Source organism: Stenella coeruleoalba (genome assembly GCF_951394435.1).
Source record: "Stenella coeruleoalba genome assembly, chromosome: 6".
NCBI classification, from domain to species: domain Eukaryota; kingdom Metazoa; phylum Chordata; class Mammalia; order Artiodactyla; family Delphinidae; genus Stenella; species Stenella coeruleoalba.
In genome coordinates this window covers 41,904,349-41,931,607 of record NC_137151.1, presented here as the reverse complement: position 1 = coordinate 41,931,607, position 27,259 = coordinate 41,904,349, and the positions used below count along the sequence as shown (strand labels likewise).

The 27,259-nt window shown below is 37.1% G+C and overlaps 1 protein-coding gene across 7 annotated transcripts in view; it reads right to left on the bottom strand.

Moving 5' to 3' along the window:
- Nucleotides 1–27,259, bottom strand: part of ARHGAP15 (Rho GTPase activating protein 15) — a 622,596-nt gene that overhangs the window by 247,865 nt on the left and 347,472 nt on the right. For all 7 annotated transcript variants that reach the window (XM_079924573.1, XM_079924572.1, XM_079924570.1 and 4 more), the window contains one exon: nt 7,811–7,933. In XM_079924573.1, coding sequence (XP_079780699.1) covers nt 7,811–7,933 — 123 coding nt within the window. The remainder of the gene's footprint in view (nt 1–7,810; nt 7,934–27,259) is intronic.

Genomic DNA, 27,259 nt, shown 5'->3' with positions numbered 1-27,259 from the left:
TCCCAAGAGCCTTTAAATAACAGAAATTGCCTGGGAACTCTAAATGCAGAGGAACCAGGAAGCTTATAGGCCAAGATAAAGCAGCTTAAGGTTGGCTATTAATTTTGGCTAATATTAAATCATGACACAGCTCACACGTAAGGATCACAGTTCAATTATGAACCATAAAGAAGTTTAAAGGAAAGAAGATTTACAAGATATTTTTAAGCACATTAATGCATATTGTGGAAGTTGTGAGAGTATTTCAGGCCCCAGCAATGATAGACCCATGCCCCAGTATATAAATTCAAATATAATTATTCTTAGACTAACACTGATAAAGTGGCAAGTTGGAGCATACCTCTACTCAAAGGTATATTGCAGTGTTGCACATATATTTTTTGCTTAAATTAATGATGTGACAGGTAGGTTACTTTGTCATACATTAGTTCTAACAAATTATTTTAAAAATACTTTCCTCTTAACGATTTTGCTATTCATAAACATAACTGTTGGACCTTTAGGGCTGACAACTTGTATCTGAAACTTGGATAGCAAAGCTTTCTTTACTTCTCAATATAATTGACATCTTTTACAAAAGTACTGTGATTTAAAAGACATTATTTTCTCATATGACAAAAACCTTAAATAATTAGTTGTGTGGGTAATTATTAAACATTCTAGCAATTAGATGACACCATGTAAATGGGTGTAGATAGGAAAGAAAATGAGCTCATGCCCATTTGTGTATAAAGAGCACCATGATAAAAATTACCAAAAAAGATAAACATGAGCCAACTGCGAATGATCTTTATATTTTCCTTAAAGTAAATGAGTTACTGCTGCCTTTCCTTGACACTTGTTTGGATTGATTTCTCATACACTAAAAGAATACTTGGGAGAATGGTTTCCTAGGGTCATCTTGGCCATGATTTCCTCCATAAACATAATTAAGAAAAGAAAGAAGCAGGAAAGAAAGGAAAGAAAGATGAAAACAAGGAAGCAAAGACAGAAGGAAGGAAGGGAGGGAGGGAGTTGCTGAATGGTTAAGATAATGGTTATCTAATGGTTAATGGGCACTGTGTGAGATTCTTTACATATATCATTTCATTTAAGTTTTATGATATAAATTTTGTATATCAAGAAGTCGATAACCAAATATTAAATTATATAGCTGGTAAATGACAGGATCTACCTTTAAGCTTAGATTAGTCACATTCTAAAGCTGCTCTACTTTCAAATAAATTCAGTTTTCTTAATTGTAAAATAGAGTTGAAAATTTTCTATCACCACAAAAAATTCTATAAAGACTGATTCAGTTTATCCAGAGTATATAAGACATACTGTATCCAATGGAAATATTTGATATTTGAGACAGATGTGGTAGTCCCTATAGTCCAGCAAAAACATATCATTGACAAGCTACCTCTACCCATGTATGCAGAGTTCCAGCTTATCTTGTTGGAGCCTCATTCTGTAATAAGAATGGACAACCACAGCCCACCAGATATTTGAGTCAAGTCACTAATATGATGGAAATAGAATGAGAAAAATATATGAACGAAAGGAACCAGATGAAATTGATGATTCAAAGTAGAGAAAATTTTAAAATAAAAAAACCTAAAAGTACAAAACAACAAATTTTAATTTATATCCTTAGGTAAGTTAGAAAAAAATATAATCTATTGGGCTTCCCTGGTGGCACAGTGGTTGAGAGTCCACCTGCTGATGCAGGGGATGCGGGTTCGTGCCCCGGTCCGGGAACATCACACATGCCGCGGAGTGGCTGGGCCCGTGAGCCATGGCTGCTGAGCCTGTGCGTTCGGAGCCTGTGCTGTGCAACGGGAGAGGCCACAACAGTGAGAGCCCCACGTACCACACACACACACACACACACACTATATATATATATATATATATATATATAAAATCTATTTTCTGTTTTCTCACTTATTCAATTAATTAATGTTTATTGAGTGCTAAGTGCCATCCTCACTATTGGGAATGGGAGTAGCATGGTCAAACAAAATTTTTGCCCTCACAGCATGTGAGGGAGTGAGGTATGCAAGAAAGAACAGAGAATAAGAAAGACATCTAGAAAATTGAAAATATAATTGCTTAAGTAAAAATAAATTAATATAAAGGTGGAGGGGGGCGCTTCCCTGGTGGCACAAAGGTTAAGAATCCTCCTGCCAATGCAGGGGACACGGGTTCGAGCCCTGGTCCGGGAAGATCCCACATGCCAAGGAGCAACTAAGCCTGTGTGCCTCAACTACTGAGCCTGTGCTCTAGAGCCCGTGAGCCACAACTACTGAGCCCATGTGCCACAACTACTGAAGCCCACGCACCTAGAGCCCGTGCTCCGCAACAAGAGAAGCCACCGCAATGAGAAGCCCGCGCACTGCAACAAAGAGGAGTCCTTGTTCACCGCAACTAGAGAAATCCTGCATGCAGCAATGAAGACCCAACACAGCCATAAATAAATAAATAAATAAATGAAAATTTTTTTAAAAAAAAAGGGGGGATCAAACTGAGAATTCTTTCAGAACATGAGAAAAATCAATCCTGATGATCTAACACTCACATCATAAAGATCACAAAACAGGAAACAGAGAAAACTGATGGGAGAAACTTATTAACATAATAATAAAGAGAAAAAATTCCAGAGCCAAAGAGTCACTGTTCCTCAAGTTGAGTGCCAAGCAGAATAAATTTTAAAAATTCTGCCAATATACATTATCTCGATTACAGAATCTCAAAGACAAACAAAACCCAAAAAACAAAAAAAAACCCTCAATGATTCTGAAAGAAAAAAAAATTCAAAGTAACAAGAGTAAGAATGGAAGCTGCAACTCTGTATTCTAGAGGCAATGGGATTTTATGCCCAACTAAACTATTGATTAAGTGTGCCTGCATCCTGAAGATATTTTTAGGCAGTCAAGTTCTCATGTTTCCTAAATGAGTCACTGGAGTTACATAGAAATAGAAGAAATTAAAGCAAGAAAGAAAAGGCATGTGATTCAGAAGACAGTGAATACAACTCAGAAGATCAGTGAAAGGAAATCACAGGGTGATAAATGTGAAGTCTGGAAAGCAACCAATACAAATGAAGTAGGATGGTGGAAGGACTTTAGAAAACATCCTGGGGTAAAAACCAGGGAGTCACAGACTAAAGTATATAGAATGTTTAATTGAGAGGATTAAAGCCTTTGAGGATGTAAAGGCTCAGAAAGCAATAAAAAATAAAACTCTGGAGGAAAAAAAACATCTGTACAAGAAATTCACAATCCAAAAATATATCAAACTAAACAATAGCATGATTATAAGCGAATGATGAAGCATAAGCTTTAAAAATAAGAACATCATAATATGTGTGGCCGATACGGCATAGCATTGGACCCATGGATAAATTAATCCAATCTGGCAAATTACCTGGGGAAAAATTCCATAATATTTACATGATAAATATGAAGTAAATGCTCATGACTAAGTGACTGTTTTTTTCACATTTAGATTCAAAATATGCGGGGGGCGGGGTGGGGGGGGTGGGAAATAGAAGACTTGATTGTGGTTGTGAAACAACATAAACTTACTAATATAACCTTCAAATGTAAAAGAAAGGAGAATCTTTTTCACCAGGATCAAGGTGCATTTCTCTTTGAGAGTCACAGGGTCATGATATTGTAAGAAAAGGGAAGGAAGTCTAGTACTAGGTGCTGCAGTAAGCAGCCTTACCTAATCATAATCATACGAAAGCTGTTTTTTTGGTTTTCTGCTTTTAGAGTCAACCTATAAATAAGTCATAATTACAGAAACCAGTGAAATAATATAAAATTTCAAAACATAGAAGACTCAATAGCAAAGGCAGAGGAGATGAAAGGGCAAAGGACACTATGCTTCTCATCTTGCCAATGGATGCATTAAGTCTCAATTTTCTATGGTTAATAGAACAATAAATAGAGGTTCAAGTATGTTGGATGTTTCAGAGGAAGCCAACAGTAACAGCAAGACCGGCTATATTTGAGTATTTGGGGAAGAGAGGGCCAGGTAGATGGAGTCTAGTTTAATTAAGTCAGATTCATTGTAAAATAAATCTGAGGTAATGTCTAAGCTTTATAAATAAAGATATTAAAACATTACAGATAAGCAAGATATTGACAAAAATCTATACCCCAAATAACAATAACATAAGATAGGGAGGCAGCCACCAGAAGGGCTGCGAACAGAAACCATTCCAAACGGTGCCCTGCAAGAAGGAAAACTGGGGTAAGGCAGGAAAACACTGCTTTTCATCATAAATCCTGGAGGCATACTATTTCATCCTCAGACTGGTTGTTTCCTCTACAATATACTGAGTAAAAAATACAAGTAGTGTAGCATTACTCTCAATTTCTGCTAATATCATCCAGTATGGTTTTGTCCATACAAAGATGAAAGAAACCACTTTCTAAATATACAGTACTTTCCAACTCTATCATTTCGATATAAGGAAACACTAGTTGCTCCTAAAAAACCAACCAATTGTTGTCTTTTCTAAAAATTGCACTGCCAAGTGTTTTCTGTTCTTGGATGTCAATGCTGCCATTTGAAAGATTACATAAGGTAGTTTGGTTGACGCTAAAGAGCTATAATCTCAGTTCCAAAAGCAAGTAGAGGACATGTATAAGCACACCTACCACCCTAAAATGTACCCTCTTCCCTGTAATTTACATATTATACTGATTGGAGTTTTGTTTTCTATGAGAGGCTCAATGTAATAAACTCATACTTTCAAAAAGCTCTTGCCATTCCCTTGGCAAATGTGAAAGCACTTGGAGAAATTGAAAGCTTTTCAGAAGCTACCCCTGCAATGGCACAATGATTGCAACGCCCACCTGAGCTATTACGATTTCCTTCCACTGGGTGATCATTCAGAATTATCTGATGGCCCCTTTTTGGCATCACAACGTACCCTTCTCATTAGTCATATTAAAGAAATCAGAAAATGCAGCCCCATCAAGAGACTGTTTCCAGATCCAAAACCTGGCCAAAGAAATCACATATTGGCTAGGTCTCCGTGAGTCCTAAAAACAGGTTTTGAAGAAAGGCTTTGTGACTGAGCTTAGACTGTGTGATACTGGGACAGTTTTCTTTTCACATAAAGTACTTTGTGAATATGGTTCTGCTGGGCATTTAAAGTCCATAAAACACAGCCTTTCCTGCCCCACAGTGAGGGCTCAATAAAGGCTGGCTGAATTCAAAACTCAGGCCTCTCAGTCTGTTGGGAACACTACATAAAAGAGTAAACACTTTGAAAAGTGTCTGTGGCCTTGTCAAGCCCCCCCCCCCCCCCACCCCCCAGGTATCAGGAAGCACACTTGTAAGACGCAAACTACCAAAGCTTTCCCAAACCTTGGTAATGGAGGCCTTTATTCCACATGTGGAAAATTAGACAGTTTAAAGAATTTGATATATATTCTTTGGTCAAATGCACTGCAGAATAAATTTAAAGGCATTATCCCTCTTTCTAAATAATTCTTCTCTTGAAAGAGTTAAGTCATTTTACTTGGAGAAATTAAATATTTAACTGTTAATCATTAATTTATGTTATGTGAGTTTTCATAACCAATCAGAAACACTGATTTCATTGGTTTTTTCTAAGTCTTTGCCTTAGATATGCTAAGAAAATGGACTTAAAGTACTAAATTTGACTAGGCCTGCGTTTTTTAAAAATTGGTTTAATCCTTTCTACTCGGTTAAAAAAAAAAGTCTCAGAAGAAGCCTTACAAAAAATTCACAGTTAAAACTGAAACAAGCCCAAGAAGTGACTATATTTGCATAACTTGAACTGTATTTGGAAGAAAATTCCACTGAAGACAACAATGGAAGCTTATCAAATTGGAATTTCACATAGATTTTCCATAGCCCTACTAATGAATACTGACTCATTGGTCAGCTATGGTGAAAATGTAATGGAGCTCTAAGATAGGAAATGTATCATTGGAGTGTGTTCGGTGGTTCCATTACATCAGTATGAAAACTGCATCAGGCATCCGGTTTCTCTGCCGCTTTCTGAGACCAATTCTAGAGCACTATGGTTATTAATTCTTTAGCATTTTGACTGGGGCCAGACTGTGCCACTGAATTAAAACCCCTTTTATTTTGCCACAGTCATGAAAAATTTGGACTTTATGTCAGATTGGGATTGTTTGGGCTACTTATCTGGTTTTATATTTTGTCAGGATGGCAGGTAACATGCTACTGAATCCTTTCTAAGAAACTTTTAATCTAGGGGATAAATTCGAAGGCAGAATTGAAGGTACTACTGTATTACTATATGAAGTTGGATCTGTAGAGGACCAAATGCTGTCCACTGAAAAGGACACTTCAGACAGTAAAAGTCTGAGCTAAGACTGATTTAAAGCACGTTCTAGTTCTACTTGCAAATGCTTACATTCTAAGAATTTTCCATTCTATTAGTGATAGGTATGTTCATGCTGCATAGAAGTTCACCTTTCACAATTGGTTCAGAATGCTAGATGATTTTTGTGATATGTTCACCTCTTTTAAAATGGACTGAAATTGATAGGTCAAACAGTTACTCTAAACTATTGAAATAATTCTCATTCTAAGTAGTGCTGAAAATATTATCTGCTTTGTCCTGTTCCTGAGAAATAATTGCATATTAAATCACTTTTTTGATTTCTATAAGGATCAGTCTTTCAACTTTGTTCTCAAAGTTTATTTTAGGACTTTATTTTAGCCCAAATTCTTTTCAAATTCTTTCTTGTATTTAACTTTCAAAATATATGCATCAGTTAGAAAATTTGAAAACCAGAGAGAATAATGGACTTGATGCATGTTTTCTTCTTAGGAAAATAATATACTTGCCTGTGTGATCTAAGTGATGATTTCCAGTGATAGAAATCTACATCACTGGTTTTATCTGTCCATCCATCCTTTCATCTATCTGGTACACTACCGGTCATAACGACAGTAATGAATAATAATGGCATTAATAATAGCAGAGGACATTTCTTGAATAATTATGTTCCAGAAACTCTGTTAAATCCTTTAAATGGATCATCTCATTTATTTGTTTTAGTGGTCCTCTCGGTGGTGGGTATAAGTATACCCATTTAACAGAAGAGGTATCTGAGGCTCAGAGATCATAACTTGTTCAATGTCCATATTAGTGAGTGGTAGAACCAAGGTCTGAATTCCAATTACAGTCTCTTGCCAGAGTGTTTTTTTATTCTGGTGGCTGGGCTGGTCTAGGATATTTTATATACTTTAGATATATTTGCAAAAGTACCTGCTTATTTCAGTTTAGATTGAGTTCTAGGTTCTCCAGCTCTCAAATCTGTAAGTTTTCATGACACTAGTTTATCTTGGACTTTCCTCCTAGCACTTTCTTCCTCGCACTTACTTCAGACTATGACTACATGATCAGACAACTTACAGGACAAATCAAGATTCATCTGAGAATGAAAAGGGCTGCTGTTACTAAGTATTCTGGGACGACAGGTATAACTAGGATTGTCCAGGCATGTGGGGACATGGGATCATTCTGATGGGCTACTAGGATATTTCTTCTCGGCTGCTGGTCCAGAGCCCAGATCCTCTGAGGGCAACACTAGGTGTTTTTTTTCAATGATCCTCTGATACAACCTTTATTTTCTCAGGATTAGTTTTCTGGACAACTATTTTTTCCTCTGTTATAGAGCAGAACATTTAATAAGCAACCTAAAAAGACTAAAATATCTTAATACTCCTTTAGAGCTGAATAACTATAGACACAGAGGCACATTTATTTATCACTGTTACAGTAAAAGTATAAAATGTTCTATACCTTTAATAAGTCCTTTTTCTTGCAGAGTTTTCAGGGAAGGTCTTCGGGTAATAAACTTCTTTAATCTGCTCTTAACTCGGTTTTTGTCGCTTGTATCAGAAGCACTATGATGCAGTCTGAACACTGGAGATTTAAAAAAAAGAGGCTTTCAGTAAATTTTTCCTTTATGATTATTACTTTATGCAAATATGAATAGAAAACAGTAGTTATGGGACAACTACCTGAATTAATAGCTCAGGCCCTTCTGTTTAGACAGGGCATAGGAGTAAAAATTTGTCCATATGAAAATATTAGCTCTGTTGCAACATGCATGTGTAATGAGAAGGTGGTTAGCTCCATATTTTCACAATTTATCTCACATTCATTTCCTCATATTTACCACAATAATCTTTATCTGTATAATTCCACCTAACTGTATCCATACACAAAATTGTAGAAAAGTTAATCTAACTTAGAGATAAAAAAGCTCTGGTTGGGCTTCCCTGGTGGCGCAGTGGTTGAGAGTCCGCCTGCCAATGCAGGGGACACGGGTTCGTGCCCTGGTCTGGGAAGATCCCACATGCCGCGGAGCGGCTGAGCCCGTGAGCCATGGCCGCTGAGCCTGCGCGTCCGGAGCCTGTGCTCCGCAATGGGAGAGGCCACAGCAGTGAGAGGCCCGCATACCGCAAAAAAAAAAAAAAAAAAAAAAAAAAAAAAAAAAAGCTCTGGTTAATTTCAATTAATTGTGATTATATACTGCCTGTAGGAAATGTAGGCATTTTCAAAGATCCTGCTTGCCCAAATAATTTCATCAATTTTCTTTATCAAGTTAACCCAAAGTGATTTCTTTTTCAGAAAGCAGATATTTCTTACTCTTCTTATGTGTGTGAAATTACCTCTAGGTGAAATTCTGTAACACATATTGCCTCAGACTTTTGCCATGTCTTCATCAGTCCCCCATCCTCAGTTTCCTAGCCTCACTGTTATCTTCAAAGTTAGGTGTGCATCAAATTCATTTCCTAAGCAAATATTTGCTGAATGTCTACTGATTATCACATCCCATGCTAAACGCTGTGAATTCAATGATGAACGTAACACTTAAGGTCTGTACCTTCATTAAGCATGGAGTCTAAATACATTCAAGTTATCTTATTATTAATGACTTTATTAACTAACTTGTTAACAATGATTCTTATCATTAATAATTCCTGAAATGATAGGAATTTATTATCTGTATGACCTGAGATACAGATCGTAAGTGGGCCCTTCACTGTCTTAATCTAATTACTGACGTCCTGTGAGGATTTGGGGCACTTAAGGAGGAACATAAAGGTTCTTTTCCTCTCAAATCATATTTTAGAATAAGCCAATCATTCAGTTGGGTTAGTAATAATATGACTAAAATGTACTGACACCGTAATTTATGCTTGATATTCTCCTAAGCACCTAACATGATTTAACCTAATTCTACTGCAATGTAAGCTACATGTAGGCAGGGATTTTCATCTACTTTTACAAATGTTGTTCACTAATGTGTCCCTAATACCTCAAACACTGTTTAGAATTAGTAAGTGTTTAGTCAATATTTGTTGAATCAAATCTCAAATGACCTTTTGAAGTATATAAACTAATTCATCCATTTTAGAGATGAAGAAGCTAAGTCAGAGAGTCAAGCTAAGTAACTTGTCCAAGGTCCAGTTTGGATATGGGACCAGTCTCATAGGATTTTTATCTGGTATTCTAATGTATTGGAGTATTGGTGAAAGAATGGAAGGGGAAGGAAAACAGAAATATCAGGAGCTCACGTAGTCATTTCAAGTAGAATGGTTTTAATCAACTAAAATTTTTTAAGTAGCTATTGGGTGCAAAACACTTTACTAAGTTACAGCTGTAGGGGAGCTTCACTTGAGTCATTCTATCCTCTCCTGAGGAACTCAGAAGAGAAAAGAGAGAGACTTAGGAGGGAGCTGCAGCTGGAAGAAAATAAATTGCCTGAATTAGAGGATCTGAAGTCAAATTTTCCCAGTGGGGTCTCCAAGGAACCCGCAAAAGTGCCTAAGGGAGAGTGTATGCTTTAAAAATTCTGCCAGGCCTAGAGTGTGAGAAGCTTTCTTATAACTGGTCAAATAAGGACATTTTTGCAACCTCCTTCCTCTAGCTTTGACCACAAAGTAGTTATAAACTTGCGTTAGCAAAATGGGGAGTTGGAGTGAAGTGTTAGGCTAAGGAAAAGAAGAGGAAGACATCCTGCCCCCCTCCTAGCTAAGTGTAGAGTGGAGTTTTAATTTTAACTTAAGTTCAAAATTTTGATTATCACATGGGGTTATACACTATTAAATACTGAGTTGAGACAGTACTTGCTACTTATAAGACCATAATATCTTCTATTACCTCAAAGTAAGGTTCTCAATCTTAGTACTATTGATATTCTAGGCCCCAAAATTCTTTTTTGCAGGGAGTTGCTCTGTACAGGATAAGGATGTTGAGAAGCCTCCCTGGCCTCTACCCACAATAGGTCAGTAGCACACTCTCCTCAGGTGTGACAATCAAAAATGTCTCCAGACATTGCTAACTGTCTTCTGGGGTGAGAGGGGGGAAAAGTGCTCTCTGCTGAGAATCATTCCCTTAAACTGAAGGGACAAGTTATAGGACCTGCTTCAGTTCTTGTTTATTGGTGGTGGAAGGGCTACTCCCACGCTGACAAAATGTAAAGCAACAGTGAAAAGCAAAAAAAAAAAAAAAAAACCCTATTATTTTAATAATATATCTCTCTATAAGTAGCATGTATATAAAAATATATATGTAAAACATACATATCTGATCTATCATCTATCTATTGTCTATCTATCTGCTATCTGTTAATTAAATGAGCTGTTTATACAAGTACAACCACTCTCATGTGAGTGTGGTCAATGGGTCTATCACTTGAAAAGGTTGGGAAGCACTGCTGTAGACCAGAGCGTCCCAACTATTATACCTGACAGGATGGTTATATAGAGTGAGATTTACGGATGCCCTCAGCACTCTGTGTAATCGAGCAGGACCAAGGCAACCTGAGCCCCTGGGAAATTGTTGTTGGCTATGAGCAGTCTTATTTATTTGTTCCAGTGGGCTATGCAAATATTATCATTTTTTTTGTGCATTTGAACATAAAATGGTTTGAGGAGCACTGCTTTAGACCTGTGTTGTCCAATATGGTAGCCACTAGTCACTCAGGGCTATTGAGTACTTGAAATGCAGCTTGTGCCGTAGGTTGAAATAATAATGTTTTGGATATTTTTGTTAAAAAATATATTGTTAAAATTAATATATTATTAAAACTTGTTACTTTAAAAAATGTGGCTATGAGAAGATTTTAAATTACACACATAGCTCAGATATTTTTGGACAGTGCTGCTAGGTGATACACGTACACAGACACACAGACACACACACACACACACACACACACATTGACCACCTACTGAATACATGGCAGTGCTGGATTTAACTGTTGTGGATAGAAATGCATACGGTCTATGTAGTAATAATACATCATGATAAGGAGTTTGAAGTATAAGAGACTAAGGGTTCTTAGAGGAGGAACAGACCTCAGGTCATTTTGGAGAAATAGCAAGTGCCTTGAAAACCCATGCAAGCCATAGTTGCTTTTACAGGACCATGAATGTCAGGCATCAACTGATTCAAAACTGTATGATTGGATGAGTCATTCTGAGTGTCTTAATATACTGTGCTTATATGCTATCCTATCAACTTTCATCTGGGTCCAGTCATATATAATCTGCTCCAATTGATAGCTGTATCAAAGCCCCGTGGCTCTGGGTTCTAGTACTGGGAGCTAAAGGAACACTTATCCTTCAGGAAGAATCTACCTCAGTAATTCTGGTCTCAAGTCTGTCTGCCTTTGAAATGATATGGAATAATCAATCTAAATTTTCACAGGTTACCATTTTCTATGTCTAGTCTCACCTCAAAATCTTGTCATTTTCCATGATAGAATGTCAAGAAATTAAGGGCCAAAAGAGGTATTTTTTTGGCCAGTTAGGGACTAGTAAATATATGATTAAAAAGTACTTTTTAAATTAAAATACATACATGTGGTATAAATGTGAGATTATGGAAGTAATTATATAGTGTATATATATATATATTGTTTTCAATACCAACTTCTGCCTCCACATGTGAGAAATGTATGTAAGGTACACTGGTTTTTCAAGAAAAATGAAAGTGTATTTTAAAATGTTTTAGCTTGTTTCTTTCTCATACATTCTGAGAAACTAGCAGAGTCTTGAATATGATTACACAGTTTTTAACATAGCCAAACTATCCGAAGTTGCCTCTAATGATGACTTTCCTGGAGACAGACTAGAGTGTCAACTTCCATTTCCTGATGCCATAAATAATCGTCCTCAGATGACAAGTCAAATTGCCAGGCCTTTGCCATCATTCATTCTGCTCACTTTGTTCTAAGAAGAGATCCGCAGAAGTTAAAGTCAATAGATGACTATAATATATGGCATAATTTTTATTAACCAAATAACTTGAAAGCGTTGTAAATACAAACTAAAAATGTAAAAAGCACATGGTTATAAAGCAAAGTCCATCACTGGACCCCTGTAAACAGCAATAAAACTCTTTGAATATTGTGGTTTACAAATCTGATTTTAACAGCCAAACTTATAAAACAGTTTACGCTTTTCTGTTGTCAAGGGAGAAAAACTTGCCAAATTGTTCATTTTAAGTAAATACAACATAACCAATTAAGGAAAGCAAAATTTAAACACATGCCTATGGTAATCAGGACATAGTTTGCTTCTGATTTCACTACTGATTTTAACAGAACAGTGTTCCTTCCACTTTCCCACAGCACCCAAGTGACCCCACACATACTTTTAGAAACTTGTAATCACACAGTGCAAATAAAAGGACACTTTACTGGAAAATACACAGTGTGGTACAATAATCCATCATTTATGAAAAATAGAATTCAGCCTTTCCTCTTTCCTCAGAGATTCAACTACTTTTTGAGAGTGAAGCTTACTGCAATTTAAAGATTTATGTTAAGCCAATGAGCAGTTTTTTTCCGTTCCCATTTAAACTTTTTATTCAAAAATGAAAAGAGACTGAAGAGATAGCGGTTTAAATTCCAAAGCATTTAATCTGATTTACAGAGGAATCACTCCTAATTCTACATATTTTCACCTCCACGAAAAGTTAACTTGAATTGGATTAGCTTTCCAGGTATTCTAGAATTTACTTTTATTTCCTTTATGCTTTCTCTTTTTTTTTTCCACTGATGGGTGATCTTTTCTTTCAAGCCCAAACAAATAGACTATTTTTCAAAGCGTAAGAATTTTGAATAACAATATGCAGTTTAAGTCTCCACACTCATAGGCCAAAGGCATTAGCTTTAAGCACCATTCTTAACCAGTAGAGAGATTTAATTGGTGTTAAAGCTGCTCACACCAGACAAGAGTTAGGATCCTGGGCTTTTCAAGATGATCTTCAATAAATATCATTACATATGAGAATAAGGCATTAGCCCAACACAAGTTTTATACCTGACGCAGCCATTATGGTGTTAAAACCACCTCTAGAGGTAGGAATGCTTATTGTAAAGGATGCCCTTTGTATATTTATTTCCCAACTTTAGTAATGGGAGGAGGAAGCAACACAATTTAGATGATGAATATCCACTACCATTCTATTAAGGGATGGGAACCACAAAAGAAAAACCTTCAAATCTTCCAGAATCCAACGGTTTGGATAATATGATCCAGAACTGTGCATCTGCCAGAATTTTTCTTGCTATGGACCTTATTTTGAAATATCCCCTTTTCCTGCCAAACTGCTGTTCTCGCGGTATTCCCATGTTACAATTACATGTTGTTAATATTATTATTTTTTTTAAATTTGGAAATGCTGGGAGAGCTAACATTTCAGAAATGTTGCTAAAGGAAAGCAGAGTCATTACCCTTCAGAAATGCTATTACAAACAAATTTCTAGGCTACTTGTTGTCACTTTTTTGATGGGGTTTTACATAGGGATCAACATCAGGTGTAGATAGATAGTTGTATTAGCAGCTAAGAGCTCCCAACACAGAGTCTGGTAGGATGTTCAGAGCAAAACTGGTGGCAGTTGCTTAGTGCACTCATCTTACCGCACTGCAGTGTTTGGAGAGGGAAATCCAGAAAGAAATGACAAAATAGGGTTATATCAGGCTCTTCATCCCCAGAGATTCGAAAACACTTCTCAAACCATCACACGGATTACATAACAAAGTGCTGATTGTCTCCTTTCATATTTTCCAATATGACCTTCTTGTATTTGGAATTACCCTGTTGTACCACTTTCTAAATTACTAAAACAAGAGCACCTTACCCGAAGTAGAGAAATAAAGTTTATTAAATTTCTTGCCAGTCTCCTGCCTGATTCCTTTACAGGGCATATCTGCTTGCGCTCATTCATTAGGCTGTAATAAATACTGCTTTGCTCTCTCCAGAGTGTGGTTTTAGAGCTCAAAAACTTTGCACATAACTCCATGTCAGAGTGGGCAGAAAGGGTAAGTCTGGACTTAATGTACTGAAATGTACTGTTGGTCATTTAATCTCTCTTTTTTTTTCACATGCTCAGTGTAAACAGAAGTCATAATTTCAATCCCCTGAGGAGCTAAGTTATTGAAACTTTAAGTGACTTACTTGAAACACAAATCATGATTAAATCTGGAAATAATTGGAAGAGGGAATGCAGGGCGTTTTAACAGCAGTGCTTTATTTTAACCACTTAATTCCCACTTAGAAATTGTAGAAATATAAAATAAATAATCAGTTGGAAACAGAAGGGTATGAAAATGTTCTCTTGCCAATGATTCATAGTTATGCTATCTACTCATTTAAAGAGGAGTGAGAATTCATGCAATGAAATATGTTTACTTTTAGGCTAAATCATCTAGTTTAAATAGACAAATCTACTCACATTTTTACATTTTCAGTGTCAATAAAGAGCTGGCAGTTTACTGTCATGGCCCCTGTAACTCAGCCATATGGAAATGCCATTAACTGCTTTTTCCAGTAATGTATAAATTCTTTAGTGTCTTTTCATGTATTGACCTAATATTTTAATTTTGCTCATGATGTATCTTTGATGTGTCTGTGTTGATAATGCATTTCTATAATGTGAGTCAGGGTATTATATTTAAACTCTTTTTACAGTGTTTAGCATAGCACTGAGTTACTTAAACAATAACTTTCAGGATGGTTATGATGATGATGATGACAACTTCAAAACTGTACTGCAAATATTGAGTAATTTCATCACAAATATAATTTTCTTTCAATTGTTAGTCTATCTGGTTTCTTTCTATAAGCCAGAGTTGCAAAAGATTTTGGCATCAAAGGTTATGGAAATACTACATATTCACAAAAAAAGGAAAGAAGAAAAAAAGAGAATACACCTAAATAGCAAAAACCTATGGTGTACGTAGAGACATATGATGATATTTCTTCCTGAAACAGAATCAGATACAGATACAGTATAAGATGTAAAGATTCCGATCATCAAGACATCTTCTATTGACTAGATATTTTATCTTGGCTTCTTACAACTTAATGTAGTGTTGGTAAAACTTTGTCACTTGAGAGCTATTTCAAAACTTTGATAAATTTGCTAATAGAGTAAGGGGTTACTGAGCTAAGGCAGTAACTGATTTTGAAAGTAAAATTACTAAGGAGAAAAAAGAAAGAAAGAAAAAAATAACATACGGCACCAATCCAGACAAAGGGCACCATGAAGTAGAAACATGTTTTCCATGAGGAAAGGCTGCATATTAAATACAGGGATGGGTTCTCTCGTAGTGATAGAAAACAGGCCATGGCCAAATCAAATGAGAAGAGCCTTACAGATGAATGTGAACATCAGTCCACAAACAGAGAACAAAATAAAGAAAAAACAAAACAATAGGATTGTAGGCATGGCAATTCCCCCCATAGAGGTAGAAGCAAGACAAAATTCTAGGAAATTAACACTTAGATTTCTATGGAAAAAAAAAGTCAAGTTGGAGAAAGAAATAATATTCATATTTTAGAGCACCAGCCAATTTCCATGCTTACTTTACATACTGACTCATGCTTAGCAGTATTTGCATTGGGTGGGTGGTATTAAAATCTTCTCTCCATACAGACATAAATAGAGCTATCACTATGTATTTTGTGCACGTGTATGTATTTGTACCTTTGTGAAAATGTGTGTACAGATACTGTATTCTCAGCAGGCATAGGGGGGAGAAATATATAACAACTCTGAAGCTTTTTCTTTAATCTCTAAACTCTTGGCCCTATGTGTGATCAAGAATATTTTACAGTGTATCCTTAATTTTTCAAACATAAAATTTGAAACAGGACAGGAAAATATATAGTCAAAAAAATCAATATTTAAGAGGAAGTGGTGGAATAAATTGTTTATTTAGATTGTGAGAAAAGTTAAATAAATATATATATTTAACTTTTCTCACAATTTAAATATTATAATTATATAATCATCTACATAATTACATATAATAATCTATATAGTACTGATTCTTTTAAAGCAGTCTCAATTTCCATTTTGATCAGTCAATCTGATCATCTTAAAATCACATGTATTATTAATAATGACTAATGTTTGTAGAGTACTACCAGTGTGACAAGGAACTGTACTAAGAACGTCATATCTCATGATTATTCAATGTGGTAGGTTCTCTTATTGCTGTCTACTCTGCAGATTAGGAATCTGAGGTTCAGAGAGCTTAAGCCAAGTAGCCAATAGTGGCCGAGCCAGAAATCAAATGCAGGGCTGTTTGATTTGGAGCCCCTGGGCATGCCTAACCTGCCCCACTGCCTGCCCCTCTATCTGTTTGGCAATGCTGTCAAAGTTCTAAGGACATGGAGAGATGGCAGTAGCCTCCCACTGTGGTCAACTGCTTCCGACCTAAGGTCTTAAATCATCTGCTTCAGGTGAACTGCTGACAAAATTACTCTAGGTGCTGTGTGTCACTGTAGACCTAAAAGGGAAAATGAGTTGCTTTAGGCGAGATTAGTGAATCACAGGACAGCCACAGTGTTGACAGCTGAATACTCTCTGGATTGTCAGTCAGAACAGCTGAAGATGGCTTCTGGGCTGCACAGAGCCATAACCATCATAAACACAAATTGAGCTCTTCAGCTACTGGGCAGAAGGTGAATACAAGGATCTCTCACCATGCTCCAGGTGGCTGAATGTAGCAAGACAAGAATGAATATAGAAATAGAGCTATTGGGGCTTCCTTTTAAGCCAAAATGCCTAGTGACCTAGTCGGTTCTCTCAATTTCTTAGTCCTTGTTCTTGATTCCTGTCATCATGCAATCTTTTTTCAAAAACAGATGATGCACCCTTAGCCCACAATACATTCACAATACATTCAAAGCACATACATTCATGTCTACAGACTCCTTAGTTCTTCTCTCAGCCCAACCAGGAATCTCATTCTTCTCTATATCCAGCCACAGAGTCTGCTTGTATTATTCCTAGTTGCTTCATAGGAGTAAGTTCAGGGTCAGCATTTAAGGGGAAGGCAGATAAGAACCACTAATATGTGGCCTCCTTCTAACAGCTAATGCTGTTCCTTTTCAAAAATGTGTGTTCCGTTCTCTCTCATGCATTTTTTTCTCTCTTTTGAATACTACCAGTTTTGGATTTTGAATTTCAACTCTGATACTTAACAGTGGTAAGATCTTATTTAAGCAGTATAAGTTCTTTTTGCCTCTATTTTCTCATCTGTTAAATGGCACTGACAATATCCCTACCAAGGATTGTTATAGCAGGTAAATACCCCGATATATGCAAAACACCAGCACAATATCTAGGGTATAGTAAGCATCCAATAAAAACTAACAATTGTTATGAACTGTGAGGTTATGAGAGTTACCCCATATCACAATCATGGTTGTAATAATCAGTAAGTAAACAGATCAGGTGGTATGAAAAGTGCACTCTTCACATTCCATCCCAGTGCCTCTCATTTTATCAGCATATACTTGGTCATTTATTATGTATCTGGTATTATTAGATTATGCCTTTAGCTGTTGCATACATTAAGTTTATATTAATTTATATGATTAATATATATTAATACATACCCATTTTAATATTGATGGCTGTTTGGCTCTCAGTTAAAAAAAAAAAAACTTGTATACAACCCCAAGAGTTTATCTGTGATTAATTTCTGCCAGGTAGAGTGTATTTCAAGACTTTGAACATGCCTTGAAATCATTGGGTTTTGAAGAACTATCCATTAAAGACTTTCTGAACTGTGACAATGGATATTGACAGTGCTTGTCAGACTAAACCACTATTGATTGGCTCACATCATGTGTATAGCAAAACCAATTTCTTTCAAGTGCTTCTTCCTAACTGAAATACATTATTGCAGCCTTCCTCTCTGTTTATTTTAACACCAAGGCTCATCGCATGTAACACATCCAGCAAAAAGGTTTCACAATGAACAAAGCAGCAAACTGCAGCAAAGAGAGAAGGGAAGGCACTTAGCAATCCAAACGCTCTTGTACCGTAAGTTGCTATCCCTTTGGAAAATGTCAATCTCTTGCAGAGTCTTGTTTTTATTTTAGAATCCTCTTGAATATGGAAAGATCATGGACTAACAGAGCTTTGCTATTGTTTAATGATCCTGTGACTCTCACGGTTTCTACCCCTGAATGAAACTATTTTAAGTATTGTGTGTATGTTTCAGTTGTGGGAAAGAGTTTATGTTGGGTCATTGCTCCCCTGTCCACAAACATACACAGCTCTACACACACACACACACACACACACCAGGGATGTGACTTTTCCCAAGTCTTAGAATGTTTTCTCCCATGAGTGACTCAGGCCAACTTTGGCCATATGCTACACATTGTACAGTTTCATTACTAATTTGAATTTGCATTGTGCCTTTCTTCCCAAGAGGGCACATTTCTTACTGAAACAACACTCTTACATAACAAAGAACAGTTCTCATAATACCCTCATGAGTGGGAAGAATTCCAGATTTATTTTTTTATTTGAAAATATTATTAAACAAAATCTAAAAGCATACCTTCCCCAAGTACTGACTGATCATATCTCATGCTTCCTGCAGTGTACGAGGAGCATTCCAGGGCCTAAAGAACCTTCAGTCTTAGTTTTCACCCTCTACAAAGCTCAGAGTTTACTGTATGCAAATGCCTGGGGAAAGCAGGGTATTCCTCGATCTTGGGATAATTCTCAGAATATTCCTAAAATTGTCAACCCTCTAAAAAAGTGATCCTTAGAACTCACGAGTTACTCTGATGATAAAACAGGGAAGACTTGGTTAAGTCTACAAATACTTTAATTAAATCTGCTGTGGTGCTGTCAGCTTCTTCCCCAGTCTAAGCATGCCTGGAAATTTAAAGGAAAAAATTTGCTTAGAATGCTGGCAAATGCTACACAAGCAAAATGTATCATTGTGCAAATCCCCTCCTTAAGTGACAGAGTTCCAAGTTTACTTGAACATTCGAGACTAGGATTTCTCCCAAGAAAAGGGTCCCATTGAGCCTTGCTTCCTGCTCGTCCATGCTATGGCCCCGCAGAATGGCCTCACTGAGCCCCCTGGACCATGTCCTTCCTCTGGCTTGGCCCCTTGGCCACGGCCTTCTCAACCCTCACATTCCCTAGCTCTGAGACAGGCTCCTGGCCTTGGGCCCATTCTCTTGGCACTCTCTGCAGGGGTCACTCTGTCCTGAAGAACGGCTGGTTGTCAGCGTGGCAGCCTCCTGTGCCTTTTTCAGGACATCGGAGATCAGGGAACGTCAGGCCAGAGTCAGTTAGTCTCTCACAAAATAGTTTTGCTGGGATAGGACCCTCTAGTAGAGGCATCGTTTTGATGTAAGCTTCAAGCTATTTGCTCCAAAATGTGCTTGTAAACCACTGAGACCCTCCCCCACAGGAAGGGTATTGAAAATGCAAAGGGTGGGCTGAGCAGAACTGAGGACACAGTATGCAGTCTACAGCTAAGTGATCCGGGATAGTGGAGCGGTTTGTCCTCACAAATGCTGACAGACAGCTGCAATTTGCAGCTGGCAGTGAGTTTATGCTTGCTAAACAAAGATCTAGCTGGAGCCGGTGAATACTTGGCTCCATTGCAATAATCATAATTCATAACATACATTGCTAAAGAAGGAGAAAAAACTAGGAAAAGACCCAGAAAGACCCATATCATTGTGACACTTGAAGCGGTCAGGATATACGCTGTTTTATTTGTTGTCTATTTGGAATCTATGTGCGGTCCTTTATGGAGACGATGGTCCCCAGGTCTGTGACAAATGAAACTGCTTTCTGCTTTCCAGTCACACCTTCAGATTAACTCTTCTTTCCATTAAAAAATAGTGATAGGAGATTTACTTTCTGCCAAAATCCAATTATTATCCCGAATATTTTATTTCTTTTCCTAGATGAGTTAATTGTAATCAAGTTGCCAAGCTTTTCCTTGTTTTTGACCATCAGATAACCCCATTCTTGGGGGCAGTTCATGTTGGAGTCACGGAAACATGAAATATTAAATCTGGAATGAACTTGAGGGAACCTAAAATAAATGCTCCTTACTTTCTTAAAAAATAAATTTATTTATTTATTTATTTTTGGCTGCGTTGGGTCTTCGTTGCTGTGCATGGGCTTTTCTCTAGTTGCGGCGAGCAGGGGCTACTCCTCGTGGTGCGCGGGCTTCTCACTGCAGTGGCTTCTCTTGTTACAGAGCATGGGCTCTAGGTGCACAGGCTTCAGTAGTCGTGGCACGCGGGCTCAGTAGTTGTGGCTTGCGGCCTCTAGAGCGCAGGTTCAGTAGTTGTGGCGCATGGGCTTAGTTGCCCTGCAGCATGTGGGATCTTCCCGGACCAGGGCTCGAACCCATGTCCCCTGCATTGGCAGAAGGATTCTTAACCACTGCGCCACCAGGGAAGCTCAAATGCCTCTTACTTCTGAGATGAGGAAAAAGACACCCAAATTGTTTAAGTCACTTGCCTTAGGCCACAGAGTAAGAAGCAGGGTAAAGATTCTCTCCAAAGTCTCAAGCACCATCTCTGGGTTTCTGTCAGCACATTTTTTATGTCTCACTAATCCCAGATTTAACTTTATTGGAAAAACTGTCCTAAGTCCAGAAGAATGTTCTACAGGAGCCAGGTCTGTTGCTCTAGGCACCCACTACTAGCCCAAATCTTTCAGTGATCAGGTATTTTAGATTTGAATCTTAATGCAGTCATTGCCATCAATTAATTTCATTTTATTGTACATATTTGGAAAAAGAGTTTTGAATAGAATATGGATATATATATATATTTTTATAAATTTTTTAATTTTATTTAATTTTGGCTGCATTGGGTCTTCGTTGCCGCGCATGGGCTTTCTCTAGTTGCAGTGAGCGAGGGCTACTCTTCGTTGAGGTGCGTGGGCTTCTCACTGCGGTGGCTTCTCTTGTTGCAGAGCACAGGCTCTAGGCATGCGGGCTCCAGTATTTGTGGCACACAGGCTCAGTAGTTGTGGCACACAGGCTCAGTAGTTGTGGCTCGCGGGCTCTAGAGCGCAGGCTCAATAGTTATGGCACGTGAGCTTAGTTGCTCTGCGGCATGTGGGATCTTCCCTGACCAGGGCTCGAACCCATGTCCCCTGCACTGGCAGGTGGATTCTTAACCACTGTGCCACCAGGGAAGCCCTGGAAATATATTTAAGTTCATATGCATAATTATGCATACGAATATGAAAAATACATGCCCCAAGGGGGGAAATTACAGTAGCCTTGCTTTTGACATGTAGCAATGCTGTGTTTGCTATTATACTTTTCTTTAACTTTTGGTAACCTGAAATCTGTAATAGATTATTATTATTTAGGGTTCTGACCCTTCTCATTCCCTGTGGGGAGAAGATCCTGTTGCCAATTGCCAGGACACTCCTCCAGACACAGATGTCACTGAGGAGAGTCCTCTGCTGGATATCCCCTCCATGTGTTTCAGCCTAAGCTAAGAGGGAATAAAGAGGATTGAGCTAGGAATGGGAACATGCATTTCACCAAGTTCCAACCCCTCTGAAATTCGAACTTTTGGACTATTGAACAGGCTGAGATCTTGATTTTCTTCAAGCTTGTTTATTTTCGACAAAATAGAAATTCTGGTCTTGGGGAAAAAAAATGTCTTTGGGTTTTAAAGGTCTCTGAAAGCTTCTTGAGACATTAAGTATCTCTTGTATAAAAAATAATACAGTGATGATTTAAGACCAGAGAAACTGGAAGTGCGCGGATTAAATGACCTTTAAAATACACATAGGTTTAAAATCAAAAGGAAAATGCACTTAGCAAAAAAGCATTTGGCATTTACTTCTAAAACATGGTTGGAAACATTAAGCAAACTCAAAATGAGGCAACGCACACACATCCTTATTTTGACTTAAAGATCTACTTTAAATAACACAACAGATGTGGTCATCAGCATCTGTTCCAACAGGGACACAGTGAATGGTGAGAAAGACGCGGTCAGACTTGATAATAACAATAACTACTGTCATTGTTATCCCTTAATCCTTCAAACTGTCAAAGCACAACCAAGAGTAAACGGGAAATATTCTAGCAGGATCTGACTCCCTCCCCATTTGTGTCAAGCAGTTCAGTTAGGAAATTTCTATCAGGAAATATTCCCTTAAATTCACCACTGGAAAGCAAGTTTAGTTATTTTTCACTCTGTGGCACACACAAAAAAAGGAAAAAAACACCTGTGGACTTCAGTCTGAAAACACGCCTGACAACAAAAACAGGTGTTGGCTTATGTAATGGCTCAAGAAAGCAGAGGAGAACAGAGTCGTGAGTCAAAGGTGGGGCCTTGCAAAGGAAAACTGAACTTAATTGCTCCACTGTGAGGGAATGGCCAAGAATTATGTGCTCTTGGTCACATAATAGTTTGGCAAAAATACTTCTTTTGCCAGTTTTGTGCCCACATGAAATAAACTGCTGTTGGAATACATGTGGAAGTCAAAGATGAGGGTGGGCTAAGGCAGATCTTCACATAGCACTTTGGAATTTAAGGGTGTTCCCTATACACTAATCAAGGCTGACACAGAGTCAGTAGTCAGTTAAAAAAATGTTTAATAATTGAATACTCTCTGACCAAGATGTATGGTGGAAAGCACATAGGCATTTGGGCTAAGAGACCTGATCTTGACTCCCAGATCCACCACTTAGGAAGTATGTGACTTGGCTTCCCTGAATCTCAATTTCCTTATCTGTATAATAGGGATAGAAAAGCTCCAATGCAATGTTGTAAGGATTAAATGTTATGATGTAAAATATCACAAGGCTTTGTATGAACACAAATATATTACTATCTTTATGCTTTTCCTCCACTTTCTTCCACATCTTCATCATTCTCACCATCATTACCATAAATTACAGCTTGCACTAGACTCTGTAAAGTGAATTAAACAGAGATGGTCCTTGGACCTTTGGGAGCTAACAATTAAAAATTACAACACTGATGTGTCTAAACAGAAAGTAGATATGGATAATTTAAGAAATTTGGAGTAAGTGTATAAAAATTAAGTTAAGCTTATATTAATATTAGCTGTCAGTAAAGAGATATGTCTATATGGCATAGGAAGAGCCCTAGGAATTGCTGGTTGAGACAGAGTATACCTTCTCACACTTTTAACACACTGTATACCAAATTCTCCACCTGCATGAATGTTTATTTATTGCAGCTTTGATGGCAATAAGTGTCCTGGCGGTATAAACCCTCCCACATGAATGCATGATGTGAGTTACCACAACAACTTCTGCTAATAATAATAATTAAAAAAATAATAAAGTATTTTATTTATACTTTAAGACTGAAATCTTGCGTCTACCCAAATAGAAATGGCAGAAATTTTTCTTTGATAAATATGGTAGCAGCATTGTCTTATATAATGGTACTTCTTATCAGAATTGTGTCAGAAGTACATCTCATGCAGCCTTACAGTACACAGATAAGTAATTTAATAATGACAGCTAAAACATATTTTATATATTAAAAAAATTTTAAAGACCCTTAACACTTGATTAATAGCGGATGGAATATCAGTTTGGGGGAGAATCTGAAGATCTGAGGAGCTGAATTGTTTGTGCGGTGGGGAGTGAGGGAATGGGTTAGTAGTCAGAAGACTCTTTGCTGTTGTACTTCATAGGGGTCATATTCACAATTTTCAAGCAAGATCAGCTCTGACCAGTAGAGTAAAAGAAAACTTCTCAGAATTAGTGTCTTTCTGGTAAGCTTCCATACCCCCAGATGGAGTTGATCGCTTATAGTTACTTGTCAGTCACTACTTTTACTTTAGATACATTGACCTTCATTTTCTCTCCTGAGCACATCCCACCTCAGGGTCTCTGCACATGCTGCTTCCTCTGACCCAGAACTTTTTTTGGATATTTGCATAGCTACTTTCCTTACTTCTTTCAGATCTTCCCCTAAACATCACCTCTCATAGGTTTTCCCTCTCTATTTAAAATTGCAAGCCTTCCCCACTTAGGTGCTATCTCCCTTCCTTGGTTTATTTGTTTGTTTGTTTATTTAAGTTTTTAAACTTCACTGTCTCACTAATATATATTTTACTTCCTTTTAACATCTGTTTTTCCCCCAATAGAATGTTAGCTCCAGGAGAGCAGGATTTTTGCCTATGTTTCATTGTATTTTATTTTACTGATTTTTTAAGAGACTCTAATCCCAGTACCCAGAACAGTGCTGAGTGAATGATAAGTGCTTAGTATATATTTGTTGACTGAATAGAAGAATACTCTGATTTTTTTTCTAGAAAACTGAAAGTTCTAGTTTCTTTTATTCAGCATTTTTAACACATGAATAAAACCCTATGTTCTTAGAAAGTAAACCTTCACCTAATGTTTTATGAAGAAAGGAAATTATGATTGGTTATTATCATTGAATGACAGTCTGAGTTTATATCCACAACAGGTCTGAGAAAAGAAACAGATCCTGGCCCTCAGGCCCTTTTCTTCAAACCTTGAACATCTAGAAAGAGTTGTGGTATTCTTTCCTTATTTACCTATTCACAGATATGAGTGAAAAATTATGTTGCTATCCTTATTATCTTACTTAAATAAGAAAAATAGAATTCATATTAAAAACATTAAATATCTTTTAAGGACACATACATTCAAGGATATATTAAAATTATTCTATATGGTATTTATCCGGAGGAAGGTGAATGAGAGATAAAGAAGAAAATTGTAAAGCTAGAGAGTTGCATGGCTAATGATAATAAGGATGACAAGGATGATGAGGATGATATCAACTCAATTCTCTGTATCAATTAAGCAGACAGAGAGAGAGAGAGAGAGAGAGAGAGAGAGAGAGAGAAAGAGAGAGGCTGAGTTTCCTCAAGGGGCTGATTCTGGTCTCTCATGTGGCTGAGATTGCAGACCTCCTAGACCAGCATTCTTCACATATGTAATTATAAATATGCTAGTAGTCACATTAAAAAAGAAAAAGCAGACATTAATTTTAATAATTTGTATATTTTATTTAACCTAATCTATCCAAAGTATTGTCATTTCTCCATGTAATCAAAATAGACATTATTAGTGAGATATTTTATATTCTTTGTCTTGTACTAAGTCTTTGAAATCTGGTGTGTACGTCACACCTACAGCCAGCACGTCTCAATTCAGACTAGCCCCATTTTAAATGTCCAATAAACACTTGTGGCTAGTGGCATCTGTACTGGACAGTGCAGGTCTAAAGCAAGCTTCTAGGTGTCATGTCTGAAGGTGGGCCTTACCACAGCAGTGGGCAACTGTATGTCAGAAAAGAAAGCTGCGAAGTCATGTGTCTGGAATCAGAGCCACCAAAACCAGAGGCTATTTCTGAATTAATTTGTGATTCCAGTTCTTTCTCCATCTAGCTTTCTGTTAGTGTCTAAGTAAGACAATTGCATGGGGGAGCCAGAGTGATTCATCAAAAAGGACAACAGTTAGGAAAAAAGTAAGGTGATTTTACCTGTATCTCAAGCTGGTAGAGCAGATCAAGCAAGACACACTCTGTTCTTTTAACTGTAATACTGATAATTAGGCTTCTGAATTTTAGTATGCCTACTTTCAAGTGCTGTTCTGTTGAAACTTCACATGTGCTAGTCATCGCTCCACCATAACTGAATTTATACCCAAACCTTAAAATATATCTGGGGGGACTGAATGGGTTAACTCTAGGTTCTCAGGGGTGCTGGGTGTTTTAACTTTATAAGAGGTACTCCCTGTGCTCAGGACAGTTACAACAGTTCAGAGTGGTAGTCCTTATTTGACCTCTCTCATGTTAAATGTATTTTATTTTTGAAAATTCATGGCAAGATAAAAATTTTAAATTATCACAAAGGGTCAGTTTCAGATGATCTATTTTAATATAAGAAAGACTAGATGGGCACTGTCTGCTTTATAGTACATTATCCAAATAATGGTTTTGGTCTGGTGAGAAAAGTTGGAGACACACACACTCAGACATAGTATATGCTTAGCTACAGAATAAATTGGTTTTGTTCAATTTGAGTTTTGGTTTTGCTCTTAAGTGCCATATATTTAGTTGACTTGACTGTACAATGATTTGAATAGACTCTACTGATTTTACTTTTATAACATTTCCCTGTAAGGGAATCAATTCACATAATCTCGGCCAAAAATTATTCAAACTGAGAAGTGTGTATATCTCTCAACTTTTACATCACACACACACACACACACACACACACTCACAAGGCAACACATAGTGTGGGCTATATTGTGCCATAACCCCTAGGATTTAATAATAAAACGAACAATCCATCATGGCACTGATTTCAAGCAAAGCAAATTCTGAGAAAGCTGTTTGATTACTTGAATAATAATAATCAATATTCATTTCTAAAGGGTTTATGAAACCCTCGAACCAGTTCTCAAAACCAAAGCCACATTCACCTGATTTTCAGCTGAAGCTTTGAGCTTCAGCTTTGCCTTTCCCCACAAATGATTTTGCTCTTACTGCAAATAATCACTGGAGAGCATTTAAATGTGTTCATCTTTAAAGTCATCCCGCTAAAAAAGGAGAATATAAACAGAACTTCACTTTAATTTTAAAAACAAGAGTGTGTCTTAAATATGAGTATGATGGAAATCTTGCTAGAAAAAAAAAGAAACTGGCTCCTCCCGTTCCGCTTGTAATTTTGTGTGTACAAGTACTTAAAATATAAACTATATAGCAATTGACGCTGTGAAGCAATACATAATCAAACAAGACACCATGAGGCAGATTGAAAACTTCCCTCGATCATGTTTCCCAGCTTTAAGGATGCAGAGGTCTAATAAACATGAACTTGAACTACAATGAACATACTCAAATCATCCTTAAAAAATAGGTATTTACAACAACAAAGTAGTACTGTAA